Genomic DNA, 19,151 nt, shown 5'->3' on the forward strand with positions numbered 1-19,151 from the left:
TTTTATTTAGCTTATTTATAGTCTACTCCCACTATATGTTCTGGAAGGGTAGGGATATTTTTTTGTTCACTAACCTATCACCAAGACTACCTAGCACATAGTGTATGCTCAATAAATATTTGTTGAAGAATGAAGGAAATACTAAGGCTTACTAATGAATGCTTTCAATCTTGTTTTACCAACTCTTCTCAACGTGAATTTTTTTAGTCAAGGCACGGAAATTTGAAAGGAACATATGGTGCATGAAATAATATCATGGTTTCCATTTTTTTTCCTGGGTGTATGACCAGCCCTTTTGACCTTCAATGATCGTGGCAAAAAGATGCCATCTGTCCACACCACCACCAACAAAACAAAACAATATTATCCTTGGCTTCCAGATTCAACACTGTTTTTGGTTGCAAGTTTTTGAATTCCACCTGCATGGATATTAACCAACTCTATTCAAGCCCTGGTGGTTCATGGTTAAGAGCTCAGCTGCTAACCAAAAGATGAGCAGTGAACAGGAACTAACTTGACGGTAAGGGGTAATCACCATTAACCAACTCTAAACAGCCTATGAAAGATCAAGGGTAGTTTGTAACACAAAATAAGACTGTATTCCCCTAGAAAAAGAATATCCAGGGTCCTAAGGAACTGAACTTCAATAAAACGTGACTTAGGCAAATTCTTTAAATAAGTGCTTCAAAGAAGTGATTACTTGATTGGGCTCTCATTGATTCATTTTTTTAAATCTTCATATATTTTGTATTATGAAAATAATACCTGTTTGTTATAAAAAGAAACTTGGAACATCACAAATGCAAAGAAGAAAGTCGAAGTCTTCTCCTAGCCCACGAAAATGCCAATTTCCTGGAGATAACTATTTAGGTCTGAATCCTTCCATACTTTTTTTCACACATACACAACTAAATACATATTTTTTGTATTACACAAATAGGGTCATATCATACATAACCCCCAAATTGGTTTTCTCCACTTACCACAGCACCGATATCTTTTGGTGTTAGTGCCTTACAGTATGCCTGCAATAAATACCCTTCTTGGTGGACTTCCTATAGTAACTGTTCTCAATCTTTTTGATGTCAGGACCTCTTTACGTATTTAAAAATCATTGAGGACCCCAGACAGCTTTCATTTATACAGATTATCGCTATCGATATTTACCATGTAAGAAATTACAACTGAGAAAGGGCTACATGAACTAGAAACTACATGATCCTGAGACCAGAAGAACTAGATGGTGCCTGGCTACAACCAGTTGACTGCCCTGACAGGGAACACTACAGAGAACCCCTAAGGCAGCAGGAGAACAGTGGGATGCAGATCCCAAATTCTCATAAAAAGACTAGGTTTAATGGTCTAGGACTAGAAGGACCCCGGCGGTCAGGGTCCCCAAATCTTCTGTTGCCCCAGGACAGGAACCATTCCCGAAGCCAACACCTCAGACATGGAATGGACTGGACAATGGGTTGGAGAGAGATGCTAATGAGGTGTAAGATACTTGCACCATGTGGACACTTGAGACCATGCTGGCATCTCCTGTCTGGAGGGGAGATGGGGGGGTAGAGGGGGTTAAAAACTGGAAAAATGGTCACAAAAGGAGAGACTGGAAGGAGGGAGTGGGCTGACTCATTAGGGGGAGAGTAAATGGGAGTATGTAGTAAGGTGTATACACAAGTTTCTATGTGACAGACTGACTTGATTTGTAAACTTTCACTTAAAGCACAATAAAAATTATTTAAAAAAAATTAAAACTGAAATTAAAAAAAATATTTATTCATTTAAAAATAAAAATAGTATCTTAATGGCAAATTACTTTTTCTTATAAGTAGCCCTTTCAAATAATTTTAAATATTCTTCTTTGATTCTACACCAAAACCTGGTAAGTGGTAGTTTCTTAAAGTTGGTTACAATGCAATGAACTTTTTGTTTTGTTTCATTAAAATCTATTGGTCTATTTTGAACTTTGAGTAAATCTTTTGCTGGTGTGTGATTTTAAATATTATGCATTGGTCATTCATAAAATATTAGTTCACTGAGGTGTGTAGATTTTCCAAATGATATATTAAATTACAAAACCAAACCCACTGCCATTGAGCCAATTCTGACTCATAGCGACCCTTCAGCACAGAGTAGAAGTGTCCCACAGGGTTTCCAAGGCTGTAAATCTTTACGGAAGCAAACTGCCACATCTTTCTCCGTGGAAGCAGCTGGTGGGTTCGAACTGTCAACCTTTCAGTTAGCAGCTCAGTGCTTTAACCACTGAACCACCGGGGCTCCTTACATTTCATTATAAGATATCAAAATATCGTATTTGTAAATATTACCACCTATCTCTGTATCCCAAATCTCTACATCACAGTAGCAGATACAAGTTTTACAAAATTCTAATTTTCCCTTGAATTTTATCACTGCCAACAAATACCATCAGTTGTTTTCTTTAAAGGGACAATCTCCATCATACATTGTTGAGAAAATATCTACCAAATACTTAAGTGTGAATAACCATGATTTGTCAGTCAATGTTTCAAGTAAAAATGCAGCTAGTTTAGCTTGCAACTCAGTCACCCCCGTGCTTTTCTTTCTTAGTATAACCACCACCATCCTTTAGTACACAGAAGTACTTCACACATACCTCCCATTTTGTCCCACAGAATACTAAACAGACATGTATTCAAGGGACAAGATTTAATAAAATTAGCAATTTTTACTGCTTCGTCAAAAACATTCTTAGGTGAAACTGACTTGTTGTTTTTTGTTTTGTTTTGTTTGTTTTAAACAGTGGGTACATGGCATTAAGAATATAATGGCTATTTTTAGTACAGTTAGGTGCCCCTGTTTTGATTCATGCTAAGGCTCCTACATAAGTTTTGCACCATTAGCGCACACATCAGCACAGTGAAAGGGGCAAATACATCCTAGTATTGTATTAATACAAAAAGAGTTTAACGTCTTGATTGCCTGAAAGGGCATCAGGGACATTTAGGCACTATGCCATTCTATACTTGGTTAGTTTCCTAGAAGTGAGATTACTGGGTCACTGGTATGTGCATTTTAAATTCTGATAAATTCTGCCAAAGCTCTCCAAAATGTCTGTACCAATTTCTACTACTTAAGATTGCATGACCGTGATTAATTAAAAAGTAAAGAATTCCATTTTTAAATCCTGACTTTAGGAAGCACCATAAGGTGATGGATTACCCTATTTGCATATCTAAAACCAATGTTAAAATATAACTAATGTTTCAAGGCAAAGTAAAATCCAACTACCCAGATTTAGTTAGATGAGGTGAATACCCGTCTGTAAAAAAGTAAAAACTTTACCTGTCAACTACAAGTTCACTGAGCAGAGGCCTTTGTTTACTTGCATCATCCATTGTTAAGAAGTATTTGTGACAGAATTTCAAAGTACGTGTCACCTGCACATATCTTATATTTGCCTACAGGACTGGTGGGCTCAATGGATATTTAATATAAAACGCACAATACAAAAACAGCAGGCTGCAACAGCACTGGCCTCTGTTACAGACGTCAGTTTAAACCAACCCTTAGCTTTAATTTCACACAGAATTACTGGAAGCGAATGGTATAATTTGTACTGTCGGCATTATGTTCACAAAAACGTGAAATACAAACTATTTTGCCCAAAAAGTCATTTCCAACAGAGAGGGAGGAGGATGAACGCTCATTCAATGGGGAAAGGTTTATTCCTTCCGCTAAGGCAAAATAACTAGATGCTGTGTATTCTCAGTTCACAAGGAATGCTGCTTCCCCACTTGATTTTTCCCACATAGCTCCAAAGTGAGCTACTTATGACTGAAAAGGTCAAGGATATTAGTGTCAACTAGGTTTTACAATTCTTAAGCTTTTGGGGAGCACAAGCCACTTTGAAATATGATAAAAAGCTCTCTGTAGATAAAAGCACAGACAGCCCAGACATGTGTATGCACCTCAGGTGAAGAGCCCATGCCCTACATTAGAGCAGAATCATAAAACTATGGTTCCTAAGAAACCACCGAAGTCCAACCCTCAGGAAAACTGAGGCCCTGGAACCACATGGTAGGGCTTATCCAAGGTCAACAGTGAATTGAAATCACAATCAGGAAAGGCATAAGCAATTCAAAGAGATTTTGAATAAAACCATAGCTTTTTCTTATACAAAGAAAGTTCAACCAGAAACTAAGACTACAGTAACAGAAGCTTTAAGCAGTACTGGAATGAACTAGCACGAACACTATCCAAAAGTTCCTTGATGACCTAAGCTGCAGACATAAGGAAAAACACAACTTCAGGAACCTTAAAAAGCACTCACCATGTTCCACAAAAACATTGCAGTGTGGACCCCCATGCCTCGATGATTCCTTCTTCCCTGCTCCTTTGATAAAGTGCAGGGCAGGCAAACTTGGCCTTCGTTGGTCCCCAAGAACTTTTCCAGGCTGCTGCCCCATAAAGTAATGCTAGGCACCCAGAAAAGGGTTCAAGGTCTTCCAGAACAGTCAGTAAGCTTAAAAAGAAAATGGTATATATGTGGGATTTCACATTCACCGCATCTCCACAAGTCAGTAATTGAGGTCAATCACAAAAAGACACCTTCCAAAACAAGAGTGAAGCACAGTTCTTAGGTTGACTCTTGTAAACAGGAGTTCCAATAATTTTTGCGGTTAATCAATTTGAAGTAATGGAATTGTAATGTTACCCAAAAGTTTGACTTTAAGTGTCCTTTACTGACTGAATATCAACGTCTTTCTTTTCAAGAGGAAAAACTTAAAAATATTCACAGGGAATGTTGTAAAGGGTCAACAATACTAAAGTCATTTGAACTCCCACATGTAAAGGAAACGTTGATCTTCTTTAGATGCTCCTCCAGAACTTTTCCTGTGCAAGTCACCCACCCCCTATCTTAGTTTCTTCATCGTCCAACAAATTTCCTGCCGAACTGGCTGCTGCTCCCGCTTCTCTACCCTTCTGTCCGGAAAAGGACACGGATCACCCAGATTTCAGCGAGAGCTTGCCCTTCACTCTGTCGAGAAGGAATGCATTGCCAGCAACTTTTAAGTTCGCTTTTTAAAAGGCCTGTGAAACCAGTCCAGACTTTTCCTTTGCATTAAAGTTTTTGGCTGGGCTGAGACCGAGGGGGCCGTAGGTGACATTGGAAGTCAGGGCATTAGAGGCTTGCAGGAGCAACCTGGGGGGAAGGAGAGGTCACTTGACAGCAGAGAGGGAATCGGAATCTGGGGGGAGCTCCACGGCCAAACCTGGGACCGGGAATGGGAGCAAGAGGCGGCTTGGGAGTAAGGAAGCTGCCGGGTCGGGGCACCGGCGGTTTACTCCGGGGCGATGCTCCTCCACCTCTCAGTAAACGGGGTGTTTCAGGTCTGGAGGGGAGCAGAGGCCACCCCCAGTACCCGAGAAGCCCGGACGGGCTGTATGGGACTAAGTACCCTCGCGGCCCCGAAGTCGGAAGCCGGTGTAGGGGCTAAGGAGGCCCGGCCGCCTCAGCTGCCCCGAGCCTAGGGGGCTCAGCCCGAGACACCCCCTCCCTCGGCCCCGGACGTTGCCACGGCTGCCGCCGCCGCCAGGCAGTCACATCCCCCGAGTTCGGCCGCGGGACCCAGCCTCCCCCCGCCGGGAGGGGCTGTAGACAACGGAGGGGCTCCTCAGCTGCAGGACCCGGGAACCGGCTCCGGCTCCAGCGCTGCTCAGGGAAAGACATCGACCCCCGCGGCCGCCATGATGGATTACGAGCAGCTTCACAACGAGGCCAGGCTCCACCCCTGTCCCCGCCCCCTAGGGCGTCCGGAGCGCGCCTCTCAAAGACCGGGATGCCCCTGGACCAGCTTTCGAGGGACGCCGCCGCACTTTCCGGCTCTGGTCTCGCTGCCTGCGAGAATCTGGACCAACACAACCTCTTAGAAGTGGTTTATTCTGAGGGGCAAGGTGAGTAGTAAGGAAGCACCCGCCTCCTTTGTACTGCCATTGGTTCCCGAGAATCGGGGTCAGGCCTCTCTCCTCCATCCCATTGGCCAGAGGGGCAATGGTGCTAGAGCTCCCAACCAACCACTTTCGATGTATTCCGCAGGGCAGGCCGGGAGTTGTGGTTCTGCGAAGCCCGCTCTTGTTGGCCGGCACCCGGTACTTCTTGCCCTTTGCTCTCAACTCCTGAGCTTCGGTCCCGCCTTCCTGGGAGACCGTGGACTAGATGGCCTCGCGTAGGGCTGGCCAATGTCTCCCCTTCGCAAGTAATAAAACCGGCGAAGAGCCAAAGTAAGGGGAAAACTGCGGATTGGATTATCCCCCGAACCGGAGTTGGATTACTTCCTTAAGCTTCTTTAGGGGAGAAAATTTGGCTTGCTCCTGGAAACGAAGACTATTTGGTGCCTTTTTCACCTTTCCACCCAAATTTCCACCTTTTCCCCAAGAAGCATAAATATTAGAGCTAGTGAAAAATATAGCTGGAAAGCATCCGACGTATTGCTAACGAACGCAATTGTTTGCTTTCTCCGGGTATCACGAGGCTCACTCACTTAACAAACTGCAGTTGTTAAGCACCTCTCCAAGGCTTTGCCAGGCGCGTTCAAAGATGTTCGAGCTAGAATGAACCTTTAAGAGTGAACAACCTCGTTTCACAGATGAACTCGTATACCCATAAAAATATCCATGTTAGCTGAGGTAAAGCCCAGATCGTTGAGTTTCGCAGGGCTGCGGGGCTAATTAGTGACCCAGACACACCAAACACACCTGTCATAACCCATCTTCCGCAACTGAAAAGCACCCTGGCTCCCTATTTACCTTCCCTGTCTCCTCAAAGCATTGCATGTGGTCGGGATGTACTCATTTCTAAGGAGATCTACTTATCACAGCGCCTACTCTACGCCCAGCACTGTTACTAAGCACTTTTCATCAACTGCATTTTCACTTAATCCTCATTACAGTGCAATAATGCGTGGAATATTACTCCCCATTTTTTCACTATCAAATAACTGTTGATGCAATACTAAACAATAGATTTTTCAGAAGTTGCTGATTAGGGGGAAGCCACAGCCCCATTATAAGTGTTGTACATTCCCCTGCTATATGTAGGTGACACATTAGCCCAACAAATGAGTTATGTATTCTAGAAATATTTTTGCTGGAACGTAAAATGGTGCTGTGATTGCATAGGTATTACCTTCAGGGGGAAAGGAGTCACTTGGAGGTGAAGCATATGAAAACACGTGCCTAGATTTCTAACTAATGTACAAATTCAGATGTTAATTGGCTTAGCTTTGCTGTCACAGAATATCTGACTGACGTCTAGTGTAGCAACTTTTGAGTCATTCTTCAAATTTTAACACCCTTGGTCCCCTTTATTTTCCCATAATCCTGATTATTCCCTTCCCCCCTCCCCCATTTTTGTTTTTGGAAAATTTGTTTTGATTCCTATTCATGCTTTACTCGTTTCCTCCACATCTTCATGTATCTTCATTCTCTAATTTAGCTTAAATTTGGGCAATCAAATCAGATCCAATACATGTTCCTTGAACAGTTTATTTACCATTCATTGAACAAGCATTTCTTGAGCACACATGATGTGCCAAGCACTGTTCTAGGAGCTGGAATACAGCAGTGGGGGAAAAAACATACTTGTCCTCATGAAGCATACATGGGAGAAAACCAGACCCAGTGGCATCGATTCCGACTCATAGCTAAGGGACAGCAAGTACACAAAGTAAGTAACAAACCCAAGTATCAGTCTCAACCCACACTCTAAAGAAGGGCTTTATAATACCTCTCTAAACCTTAAATATGTATCTTATTCACAATTGCTAATGGGCTTAAATCACTTTAATTCTCTCCATCTATTTCTTCGCCTATGAGTGGGGGTCCTATTTGCTCACTTTATGAGGTTATCATGAGGATCATCTTAGATACTGTTTGATTTTCCACAGTAAAAGACTGAGACCATGCTTCATGATAGGCAATGTAAAGATCAACTGCACTTCACCTGAAGGCTTATTACCGCTAATGTCCATTTTCCACTGCTTGTTAGTTTTAGGTGAACCCCAAGCCCAGGCTGTAATATTTTTCTCTAGAGAGGCACTATATTTTTTTACTTCCTGTATAGCACTACAGAATGATACTTTTGAGGACTGAAAGTTGGATCCAGAGCCCAGCAAACATCTGTCAAAAGCAAATAAATGTTACCAAATGTTGACTAAATCCCTTTAAGCTCAAAGCCTTTTCATAAACAATGATTTAGTTGAGTCTAATTTTGTTCTCGCTTTTATAAAGCAAAGCAAACCCACTAGGTTGCTAAAGGAATTCAGCACCAGTGTAAAATTTTCAGCTTTTTTAAACTTACTGAAATTATACTTAACAAGGGTGCCCTCTAGTGGGCCACAAAAAATAATCACCAAAAGGTGCTTTCAAACCTTCTATTAATTTCCACTTAATAGGCAATCACGATTCAACACTGAATGAGCAGCATAGGCCTGGCACCTTGGGAAAGACCAAGTGATAAGGATAAACTTTCAGTGAGCTTTCGCTATGGCCCTAGTCAAAACCAAAACTGGCACTCAGACACCAACCCTCCTGTTCCCTTCTAACAAAAGGCTTAAGGCCTGGAAATTTTTCTCAAAAATACAACAAATGAGAAAATCTAAAGTTAAAGCATAGCCTATAGAATCTTGATGAGTCTGCAAACTCATGAAAACCAGTGATACAAGGTGGGGTAGAAAAAAAGTGACATAAGAAGTTGCCCATTGAGTAATAAGAGGAAAAAAATACCATTTAATGAAATAGGGCGAATCTGTACTTCACATTTTTCAAGCGCAGTGCAGTGTTCAAAAGTTACTGCCATTGAAACTAACATAGGGCCAAATATTATTAGGTAACCCAAGTATAGTCAGGAGCTGTCAGAAGGAACTTATATTCACTAAATCCTCCTGTTATTACAATTATTACACAGAACACAAATCAATGGCGTTAACACCACCTTTGTAATATAAAAAAGTAGTTTACCACATATTTGAAATAAACAGCCCTTTAAAACAGTGCCTTTAAAAAATGTTTCCCAACAACCTAAATCAGGGCACCATTTTTAGGCAGTCGTCAGAAAAAACAATCCCTCGGTGAGAACATCAACACCTTGTTTTTATCTTTTAACCTCAAATTAATTCAAAAGTAAATGCATTACTTCAATGACAGGAGGAAAACAGCTTTTCTTTTTCTATCTGTTTTTCTTACTTTGTTTTCTTCATGTTTGTCACAACACCCAAAGGTACATGGATCCAGAACATTCATTCTCTCTGCTGTCGATAATAATTCAGCTTCTTACAACTCACCCCTCAAGGCAGGACAGAGGTTAAGGGGCGGATATATTTTCAGCCATCACTAGAAAAAACATTCAATGGGAAATAAGAGTCAAACCAAGCGAACAACGGCTTGGTTAACTTTATTCTTCCATTTGACTGCTAGATTAACTGGAATGTTGTACTTGCACTTTAGAGCTGGAAATAGAAGACAAAGACACTTTGGGGGTCAGAGATGCCATGTGTTTTATAGGGGCAATTTCATGGGGTATTGTGCACTTTGAATGATGGTGAGTGGAAGACAAAGGATCCTCCACATTATTCCAGGATGGAAGTCCATTTCGCTGGAACTCTGCACGCTTTCAAAGACCTGAAACTACCCCCTAGTGCTGGGACTCAGCCTACCAGAAGGGCCAGAGGCACTGTTCACCTCTCCACCCAGTCCTCTCTTAGAAGGAGGAAGCAGGTATGTAGGCTGGTGGCAGCCCACAGCTGTTGATGCGCATCAAGTGATGAGTTTCTCAGCTCTTTACTGGGCTGCACATGGGGACCATCAATTTGATTCTTCACTTTCTAGAACGGCTTCAGCCAGGTACAGACAGTCCTGTCCTGCAGGTGCCTCTCCTTATCCTTCCTGTTCTAACAGCCTCTGGCGCGTTTCCATCACAATTTCTTCCATTATCTCTGGCTTTAAGATGTCTTTGATCTGAAAAAAGGAAAAAGGCATTTGACAGAAAAGAAACCAACCATAAGCAGATCACCAAGCCAATCCAAACTTAGAAACCAAACACAGTTAATATAAACCTTCTGTATGCCTTTCCCTTACAGAGGCTAAGTGTTTCAAGATATGATCTGCTAGAATTAGCTTAATACATCAGCAAGATTCTATGGGATATAGCTGACAAGAACAACTATTCTGACATTCATTAAATTTGGGATGGGCAAGATGAAGTCCAAAGGGTTGCTGTCATAAACTAATCCCATCTGGAACGTCCATCTCCCTAAATCTTCAGGTTGATACTTTTCTTGTTGTGTGCCATTGAGTTGATTTTGACTCATAGCAACCCTATAGGACAGAGTAGAACTGCTGTAATCTTCATGAGAGCAGATGACCAGGTCTTTTCTCTAGCAGAGGGGTTGGTGGCTTTGAACCATCAACCTTTCAGTTAGCAGCCAAGGGCTTAACCATTACCCCACAAGGCACTGAGAATAATGCAAGTATCTAGGGGAAGATCTACCACATGCTCATTAAGGCTGCCCCTCAGACCAATTCATACTGATGGACATGGTAAAGGTATTTGGGAAGATGTACTTTGTGTCACTGTGGAAACACTGGAGCTGACGGATGAACACCTAATGCCTGCTCACAGGTCGGCGAAGAAGAGGGAAGCCCTGAACAGAGTACCTGATGTGGAAGGGACGCTTCATAGCAGTACAGGATACTAGTATCATAGAGCATCATCCTCTGAGTTACCATCAAGACAATGCAGTTCCGAAGCCGGGATATCACCTCTCGATCAGCAAGAGATACAGGCTACAAAGTGGATGCAAAGAGCACCAGGAAGGAAAAGGAAATAGAAACAGGACCAAAATAAGTGAGTGGTCACAGTAAATCACAGAAACCATATGGTCGCTCTGGGACTCCAAACAAATCAAACAGCTAACCTCAAGGGAGATTAAAAAAGATAGTTTCTTCCATGGCTTTTCAGCTATTGCCAACACAACTCCGCCATCTCTGCCAACAGTCCCTTATTTCAACTATTCCAAAAAGAGAAGGCAATACAGTGTTCATGAACACACCTCAGTGGATATTCAAACTCACTCACACTATAGCAGTAATATAGTTTAAAAACACACCAATTATCAAGTGCCACTTCATCCCACCAAGATCAGCAGCGGGGTTTACTCACCTCCAGGTTTGCAATGAAGCCCCCTGCCTCTTCTTCTTTGTGCTCAGGTGTTGGGTAGATCCAGATGAAGCCATTGTTACCCAAAATCACTGAGGCACCACATGGCAAGTCATGGAAGTGAGTTTTCTGCCGTTTTACCAGGGAGGGGGAAACCTGGACCAACACACCCTGGCCTAGCTAAAAGAGAGAGATACACTGTAAGTTACTGAACAATCATCAGTGAGGAATGGAAAGTAGATTACATAGTAAGCATTCTCACAAAGAAAAATTCTAGATTCATAGATTTATACCTTCCAACAAAAGATAATTTTTAATACCCTTCTCTGTCGTTTGCCTTTGCAATCATTAATACATTCTAATCCAGGGCTGGTGAGCTGGCTTTTAGAAGCTGGAGCCAATGAGGGCTTGGGTTTGAGCTTCCTGTGGGCCAAGGAGCACTGTTCTGTTCCGTGACCCTGGATCATACCCTTAACCCCAACCAGCTATAGCGTACGTGAGATGTGTGCCCTGCCCCGGGAAGGGCAGCAAACGTAGGGCAGCTGCCCTGTCTCCTGTTTCAGGGACTTGAATGTTATTGGCTACAGCCACCCCATTAAGGGAGTTCCACCCAGAAAATGAAGTTTTACCCAGATAACGCCAAGAGACTAATCAATCATAATTTACTTTAGTATGCCATCATTTAAAAAAATAAATAAACAGCCTCAATAATGTAAACTCATACAAGAAAAACAGTGAGATTTCATTTAGGCACTCAAGTGACAAATCAATCTTTCCTAGAAATAATATCCATTTTATTGATTAGGCATTTCTCTAGGGGCCAAGACTGCCCTATTTCATCAGGCTGAGACCTCCCTTTGTTCCAAGATCTGCCTCTCAGCCCTGGCCCCGATACAAACCTGCAGCACCTCTTGGAAGGAGCAGAGTGAGCAGAGCCTCCCAACACATGGTCACAGGGGTCTCTTCTTCTGCCCCCCCACAATCTCCTCAGTAGGAAAGGGATGAAAGTTGTCATCCTGTACAATGCTACTGACCCATGACCGTGTGAATCCTGACCTTCCTTCCTCTAAATTCTGGGAACACTGACACAGTGGGATGCCAGCCTTACATGCTTAACTTCTGAGGGTCTTTGGGTCAGAATTTCACAAGGGTTTTAGGGATTCGGAAATGGACTTGAAATCTCGGTCAATAAACAGGAATAGCAAGCGCCCAACTTACTTTTCCATATTTTAGACTCCTCGTGTGAAGAGAAACAGCTCCATCAGAGAACACTGCCTGGACCTCAGCCTGGCCAGGGTGATGAAGGAAAAAACAGCAGCTTTGGCTCCCTTCTCTCATGTCGCTTCCCTCACCCACATCCCTGGCCCCATTGTCTCCATCCTTTCCTTCTGTCTCTGAGAGTCCCACTGGGCTGACTTAGAGCTGGAATGACCCAAAGGACATCACTGTGACCTGACCTCTCCTCTCTGGATGTCATGAATTTCCTGATATGAAAAACACCTTTTCTAAGTCCTGGAATAAAAGTTAAACCATCATTAAGAAAACTTGAGTTTAGCCTATGCAGGGGCCACCATAAGTTACAAGACCCAAAGAAATGACTTAGCAGCAGGTCTGAACAGAGCTGGAGGTCAGCCTGAGTGAAGGAAACAGAGAAAGGCTGTGGCAGAGACCCCGGCACTTGGTCTAGGACTCAGACACCTGCCAGGACTATACATTTCTCCTGTCAGAGATACACAATTTCAGCCACATTTCCCAGCTCCATATAAAAGCATGAAGCTGCTGGAATGCAAGGTGCAGGATACACTGATAAGGTCCCCTTCCTGCAAGAAACCTCTCATTGCAAGCTCATCTTCCGCAGATCTTCTCCTCTGAAATACACAAAGAATGACGACATTACTTAAGTCAGATTCTCTCCATCTCTTCTCTTTCACTTCCTCTTGAGATCTTTGAAGCCAACCACAATATTCAAACACTAAGAACTATGTCAAGAGTAGATAACGTGTGCCACTCAAAGGAAACAAGAGTGATAACCACTACTTTTCAGCTTACAGACCTTTCAATTCTTCTTCCTCTCTCCTTCCCTCCTCTGATCCATCCCATTGCCATCGAGTCGATTCCGACTTATAGCAACCCTATGAATAATATTCAAATGCCTTACCTGATATTCAAAACCCTCCCAATCTAGGACAGCCTACTTTTCCACACTAACCTTGCATGACAGACCTCCATGCTCCAGCAGGACCAGACTACTTCCTACTTCACTGTATCTTTGCTCACACATTTCTCTTTATCTCAGAATCCGTGAACTCATCATTTAAATTCAATCCATCCTTCAAGGATCACCTCAGTGATCTACTCTCACTGAAATTAATTCATCCTTTTGTACAACTACACACTTGTATTTATTCTCCTACTGCCAGGTATTTGGATTCATTGTCTCATACCCCCTGCTAGTCTGTAAGTGCTTCAAGGAATCAATCGTGTCTCCTTTGCTTGGCATTTTCCACAGAACCTAACAGAGTAAGCCTCTATAAATATATGCTGGTCTGAAAATAAAGGTGAACCATGATATTTTACAAAAGACTACAGTTTAGTTACTGCAGTTGTCTGGAATAACCAAGTGCCACTCAGTTAACAAAAAAAAAAAAACTAATCTAAAAACAACTTTTCAAGGCACATCTTCACTGTGCAAAGTTGATATACCCAGAAAAGGAAAGTTGTTAGCACCAAGTATCTGGGACCTCTCTTTCCAACTTTATTTTAGGATTCTACCCCACAGACATTCCTGATATCACCACACACTGATTGTAGCCTACGCTGGGAGAACTAGGCCAGCTGAAAGACCTACATTTACATCCAGGCAGCAAATGTCACAGCAGACAAACAGGAGTAATAAAAGCAACCTCAGTGTAAAACGAAGTTCTCTAGTGGAACAGAGGGCCTCACAGCTCACCCTAGCACGCCGTACAGTAACCAGGACCTTGCTGGAGACCCTTACCAGCTCTCCTCCAGGAAGGTTCATGGATGAGAGAAGCAAGACCGAATCCAGCCTGGAGTTGGTCTCCACCTTCCATCTCTTCTGTTGAACCTACAAAGAAATTCCACACCTGGATATGTACTCCAGGGGCAAGTGCTCACATCTTAAGTGACTGATAATCCCAAATATAACAAGCCAAATGTTTTCATCAAAGGTCACACAACAGCCAAATGGAATGAATGCCTCATTAATATAACTACACACAGAATGACTACGCCATTCATTAAATCACCAGCTTGCCTTTCGAAAATCAATCTGATATCAATTTTACCTCTGTGATTCTCCCCACTACAATGTCTCCTACTTCACCATTATATCTGAAAGATAAAGCAAAAGGTCATCAGCGAACAGATTGTCTTACATGGCCAAGCACCATTTGAGATTTCAGTTACAACTGGATGAGGGCCTGATTAGGCACATTTGGCACACTTACCTAACTAGGCTGTTCAGACTTATTTTCAGAAATTGATAACGCCAAACATTCCTACATGAATAAATTCTCTGTTAACTATTCTTAAACAAACTACTTATTGCCAAGTGGTTTAATAAGCCTGAAATCCCTATTTTATTAGGTCAATGTAAAGGATAGAATGTTTTCCTGTGGGCTCTGCACCAGCCAGAAGAGGAAAAAGGAGATTCTGAGACAGGATGCCACCCAAAGAGGCACTGATGCCAGTTAAATGGGCCTACTCGCCACCTCTCCTACCCGATGGCTGCCCTTTCGCAGGCCTCTTTGCTCTGATTCTAATGATGATATGTTCCAATGCTCAAGGTCAGTCCCTGGGCCTCTTCACTTTTCAGTTCACACTCATCTCTTGGTAAGTTCATTCAATCTAATGGCTTTAAATACTGCTGATGACTACCCCACACACTCCATTTTAATGACTAATAGGCATTTTCAAATTTAACAAGCCCAAAACTAAGCTTGCAAGCAACCTCCTCTTCTCCTCTCCCCATCTCAGTAAGTGGTGACTTCATCCCACCAGATGCTCAAGCCAAAAACCTTGGAGAGGCATCCTTGATTCCTTTCTGTTTCTCATGCTCCATGATCAGTCCAGCGGCAAATCCTGCTAGCTCTACCTTCAAAATATATGCAGAATCAAATCACTACTCCCATTTCCACTTCTACTACTTCATTCCAAGCTACCCATTACTTCAGATGAATTCATCTTCCTAAATCTGCCCCGATTCCCCTTCAACTTCCTCATAGCAGCCAGACCAAAAAAAAAAAAACTCAGTGCCGTCGAGTCGATTCCGACTCACAGCAACTCTATAGGACAGATTTTATTAAAATATAAGTTGATCATGTCCCTCCTCTGCTCTACCCCTCCAATGTCTTCCCAGGTTACGCAAAGTAGAAGCCAAAATGCTTACAATGGCCTACAAGGCAAGCCAGACTGTCCTCCCACCTCAGCTCTCTCTCTGCCTGTATATGCTCCTACCGTCCCCCTCACTCACTGTTCCTGGGGCTAACCTTTACTTAGCCCTTCTAGGTACTAGGCTCTGTTCTAAGTATTTTACATAAATTCATCGCTTCGCTAAATTCTAACAAAAATTCTAGAAGGCAGTTTGTGTTTTTATCCTCATTTTGCAGAGGAAGTAACCAAGGCTTGGAAAGGTTAAGTAATGGGGGAAAACCTTACATACAATCTCCATACAATCTTTCTTACAGTCATGTTCAAAATCACAGACTCACAAAATGATAGGGCAATTGGGAGGAGGGAGACAGAATAGACTTGGTCACACAATATGTTGTCTCAAGAAAGAGAATACACACCTTTTGTCCTCACCTGGTTTTCAAAGCTTTCACACAAATCAACTTGTTTACTCTCTCCACAGAGCCAGCCACAGATGCTATGAGCTTCTCTTCCCCCATATACGTTCCATGACCCCTGTTGCAAGATACAGATACAAAGGATACTAGGGTAACACTTGAGGTGACCTCTCCCCTCAAGAACAATGTGTTCCTCAAACCTAACACGCTCCTTCTGCCTTAAAGCCTGGCTTTTGTACTGGTTACTCTACGGGCCTGCAACACTGCCTCTCCAGAGAGCTACACGGACGTCTCCCTCATCTTCGAGTCTGTTCAAACGTCACTTTCTCCATCTGACCTACCTCATTTAAAACAGTAATCCACTCTGCTGCCCATACCACCACATTCCCAACCCCATTCCAATGACCCTGCTCTGCTTTTTGTTTTATTATTGCACTTTCACCAAACATTCTGCACAATTTATTTATTTGTTGTGATTACTTAATTATCTGTCTGTCCCTGTTAGAATTTAAACTCCGCCAGGACAGAGATTTTCATTTTGTTCATTGTTGTACCCCAACCGCACGTAATATAAATGTATCGAATGCCAAGAACGCAGGAATGAGTTTTAAGATTTCCGAGGATTCAATAACCTCAAACTGGGCAAAAAGATGGCGTAGTGGTTAAGTGCTATGGCTGCTAACCAAGGGGTCAGCAGTTCAAATCTGCCAGGTGCTCCTTGGAAACTCTATGGGGCAGTTCTACTCTGTTCTGTAGGGTTGCTATGAGTCGTAATCGACTTGACGGCAGTGGGTTCGGTTTTTTGGTTTTGGGCAAAAAGGCAATGTTGTAAATGCTGTATTCCTCATATATGTACATGTGTCTCCCCCACCCCCTGCAAAAAAGAAACAAACCAACCAACTAAAATGTTAATAGTATTTAAGGTGGGATTATATAGGGTCGCTATGAGTCGGAATCTACTCAAGGGCAATGGGTTTGGTTTTTTTTTTTTGGTTTGGTGGGCTCTGTTTCTCTTTTTCACATTATAATCTCATTTAATCCTCACTACCTTCCCAGATAGCTACTGTCATCACTATTTTACAAACGAGGAAATAATGTTTCAGGAGATAATGCCGCTAATAATAAATGATGGCAGCACGACTGGAACCAGGACCGTTTCACTCAAGAGCCTGCCCTGTTAACCATAACAAACTACATTGCCTTTAGGTCAAAGATTGTATATTCCGATGCATGTAGCACAATATATTTGTCTGCCTTAACCCAAACTACTGACTCCAAAACCCAGCCCCTGGTCCCAAGATGACACTGAGGGAGATGGAAGCCAAATCAGAAACGCCCACCGTTCTCCTGAAAACTGGAAAGAGGCCCTTGTTCCAGACTCTCCCCAGTTTTCCAGGTCTCCAACGAGGAAGGCTTAGAGATCTGGGCCAAAGGCAGAGGACTCGAGAGACCACGGCCACCAGAGGTCAGGAGAAAAGGGCTTCAGGGGGCTGAGACAAACGCGAACACACAAAACACAGAGAGTGAGAAGCCCGAGTCCTCGGAAACCCGGGGACTGGGGTGCTCTGGAGATCTGCGCTGAATGAAGGAAGGGCTTAGACTCTGCAGGCCGGGGTTTCGGATTAGTAGGCCACGTGCTGAGCCCTGCACTCGCTCACTGGAGTCCCGAGTCCCCCAGGTCCCTACATACCGCATGAAGCCCGTGTCTGTAGTGATCGTGTCTCCCGGCACTACCAGGTGTTTTTTAGTCTCGCGACCCAGGCTCTCGCTAAGAGGTTTGCGAGCCACTGGAAGTCTCATCTCCATCGCCATCTTGGCGCCAATGACTTGCGCAGGCGCAACCGGGCCCGGAGCCACGATATCCGTCCCCGCGATTCCCCGCGGACGCTCGCAGGGGCGGGGCAGAGCAGGGCCTTTGAGAAGCCGCCAATAGGCGGTCACGGGCTGGCGGCCATGTTGACTAGTGGCAACCCTTAGGTTAACTTGAAGGGAAAGAGGAGCCGAATTGCCATGTTTACTATTGGCAAGGCTGCGCCAGTGAAATAGCAAAGTTTCACGTTGTGTGACGCATGGATTTTTACCAAAACTGCCTCGTACACACTATCCCGTTTACTGTTTACCAGGCTTAGAGATGTTTGAGAAATGGACCTCTGAGTTTCCTGACAACTCTAAGCCGCTAAGAGTCTGGTTCTTTTTTTTGTATGAAAGAATCTAGAAAGATCCATAGGTAAGATCTACAGAAAATAGTATTGGACAATAAGGAGAGCCCCTTTCCACATCGTTCCTAGTGGCTTATTTTACATTACAGCCAGTATTTTACATTACAGCCCCCGTGTAGGTTGCTGGTTCGGCACCAACCATCAACTCCTCCCAACGATGTTCCGCATTGTTCGCTGGTTTTCTACTTTCCTTGTAACGTTCTTTGAGTGAGCTGATTTACTTTAACATTTCTTTTGAAAAAACAAGAAACTGTCTTAAAAAAAACCAGTCAGACCTTGCAGGGCAGGTATGTTTGGCAAGGAGAGCAAGTGCCCACATAACACAAAGATTCTCACCTGTATTTATACTTCTTGTGAATTGGCGCTTTCTGTGTGCCAGGCATCTTTCTAAGGATGCAGCGAACATGTGTATGTGGCTTCACCTCCATGTCCTACTTAATGCGAGCATTTCCCTCACCCATTTTTCCTGCCCCCCACTATGCTCTCCCTGGCCCTTGTCCTTCATGGTTTATAGCACAACAAACTTGTGTTTCAGCCTCGGGAAATTGGAGATTATAATTCTTCATGCACAGGGACCATTAAAAAAAAAAAAATTTTTTTTTTTTAAGGATTAAATGGAAGAACTGCCTGCATTAGCCACATACTGCTTGCTCTACTCAGTAGATCAGGCCCGCTGCTTCCTGAAGTTTTATCAGATCAATTGTTTTATGAATTTCCAAAAAGAGGACACTTCTTTCACCTAAGCAAGGCTCATGACTACCAACCCTGTGAGGCAATCTCTGATATAAATGCTAGAGCTCTGCTGGTCATTGGACAAGTGGGCAGGTCAGACCCTCACCCTCCTCCCTACCTTGAGGAAGGCACTGGAGCAGAAGAAAGTACAAGGGCCCATCTGTTGAGTCAAGCCTTGGCCATAAGAGG

The 19,151-nt window shown here is 43.2% G+C and overlaps 3 protein-coding genes across 9 annotated transcripts in view; all 3 read right to left on the reverse strand.

Annotated features, from left to right (window-relative positions):
* The window catches only part of ABL1 (ABL proto-oncogene 1, non-receptor tyrosine kinase), a 193,973-nt gene extending 189,522 nt beyond the window's left edge, over positions 1-4,451 (reverse strand). For all 3 annotated transcript variants that reach the window (XR_010322991.1, XR_002784996.2, XM_003407556.4), the window contains exon 1: positions 4,316-4,451. Coding sequence is in view for 1 of the 3 variants with exons in the window: in XM_003407556.4 (XP_003407604.1) it covers positions 4,316-4,451 (136 nt within the window). In the remaining 2 variants the exon portion in view is untranslated. The remainder of the gene's footprint in view (positions 1-4,315) is intronic.
* A 603-nt stretch (positions 4,452-5,054) lies between these two features.
* On the reverse strand, positions 5,055-5,153 carry LOC135232431 (uncharacterized). Its single transcript, XM_064291324.1, has one exon. The coding sequence runs from the start codon at positions 5,151-5,153 to the stop codon at positions 5,055-5,057; it is 99 nt and encodes a 32-aa protein (XP_064147394.1).
* A 6-nt stretch (positions 5,154-5,159) lies between these two features.
* On the reverse strand, positions 5,160-17,855 carry EXOSC2 (exosome component 2). 5 transcript variants are annotated; one of them, XM_003407559.4, is made up of 9 exons: positions 17,702-17,853; positions 16,028-16,129; positions 14,509-14,554; positions 14,199-14,288; positions 13,003-13,068; positions 12,419-12,487; positions 11,204-11,380; positions 10,699-10,827; positions 5,160-9,999 (listed from the first exon to the last, which is right to left on the reverse strand). In XM_003407559.4, the coding sequence occupies exons 1-9, from the start codon at positions 17,821-17,823 to the stop codon at positions 9,919-9,921; spliced, it is 882 nt and encodes a 293-aa protein (XP_003407607.2). In that variant the 5' UTR covers positions 17,824-17,853; the 3' UTR covers positions 5,160-9,918. The 5 variants fall into 5 exon arrangements, 4 of the variants coding, with proteins under 4 accessions (XP_003407607.2, XP_023400601.2, XP_010585860.2 ...); XR_002784997.2 differs by lacking the exon at positions 5,160-9,999 and adding an exon at positions 10,959-11,051 and having other exon boundaries at positions 10,715-10,827; positions 17,702-17,854; XM_023544833.2 differs by having other exon boundaries at positions 5,160-10,827; positions 17,702-17,855.
* Positions 17,856-19,151: the final 1,296 nt, after the last annotated feature.

Source organism: Loxodonta africana, chromosome 9 (assembly GCF_030014295.1).
Source record: "Loxodonta africana isolate mLoxAfr1 chromosome 9, mLoxAfr1.hap2, whole genome shotgun sequence".
Taxonomy (NCBI): domain Eukaryota; kingdom Metazoa; phylum Chordata; class Mammalia; order Proboscidea; family Elephantidae; genus Loxodonta; species Loxodonta africana.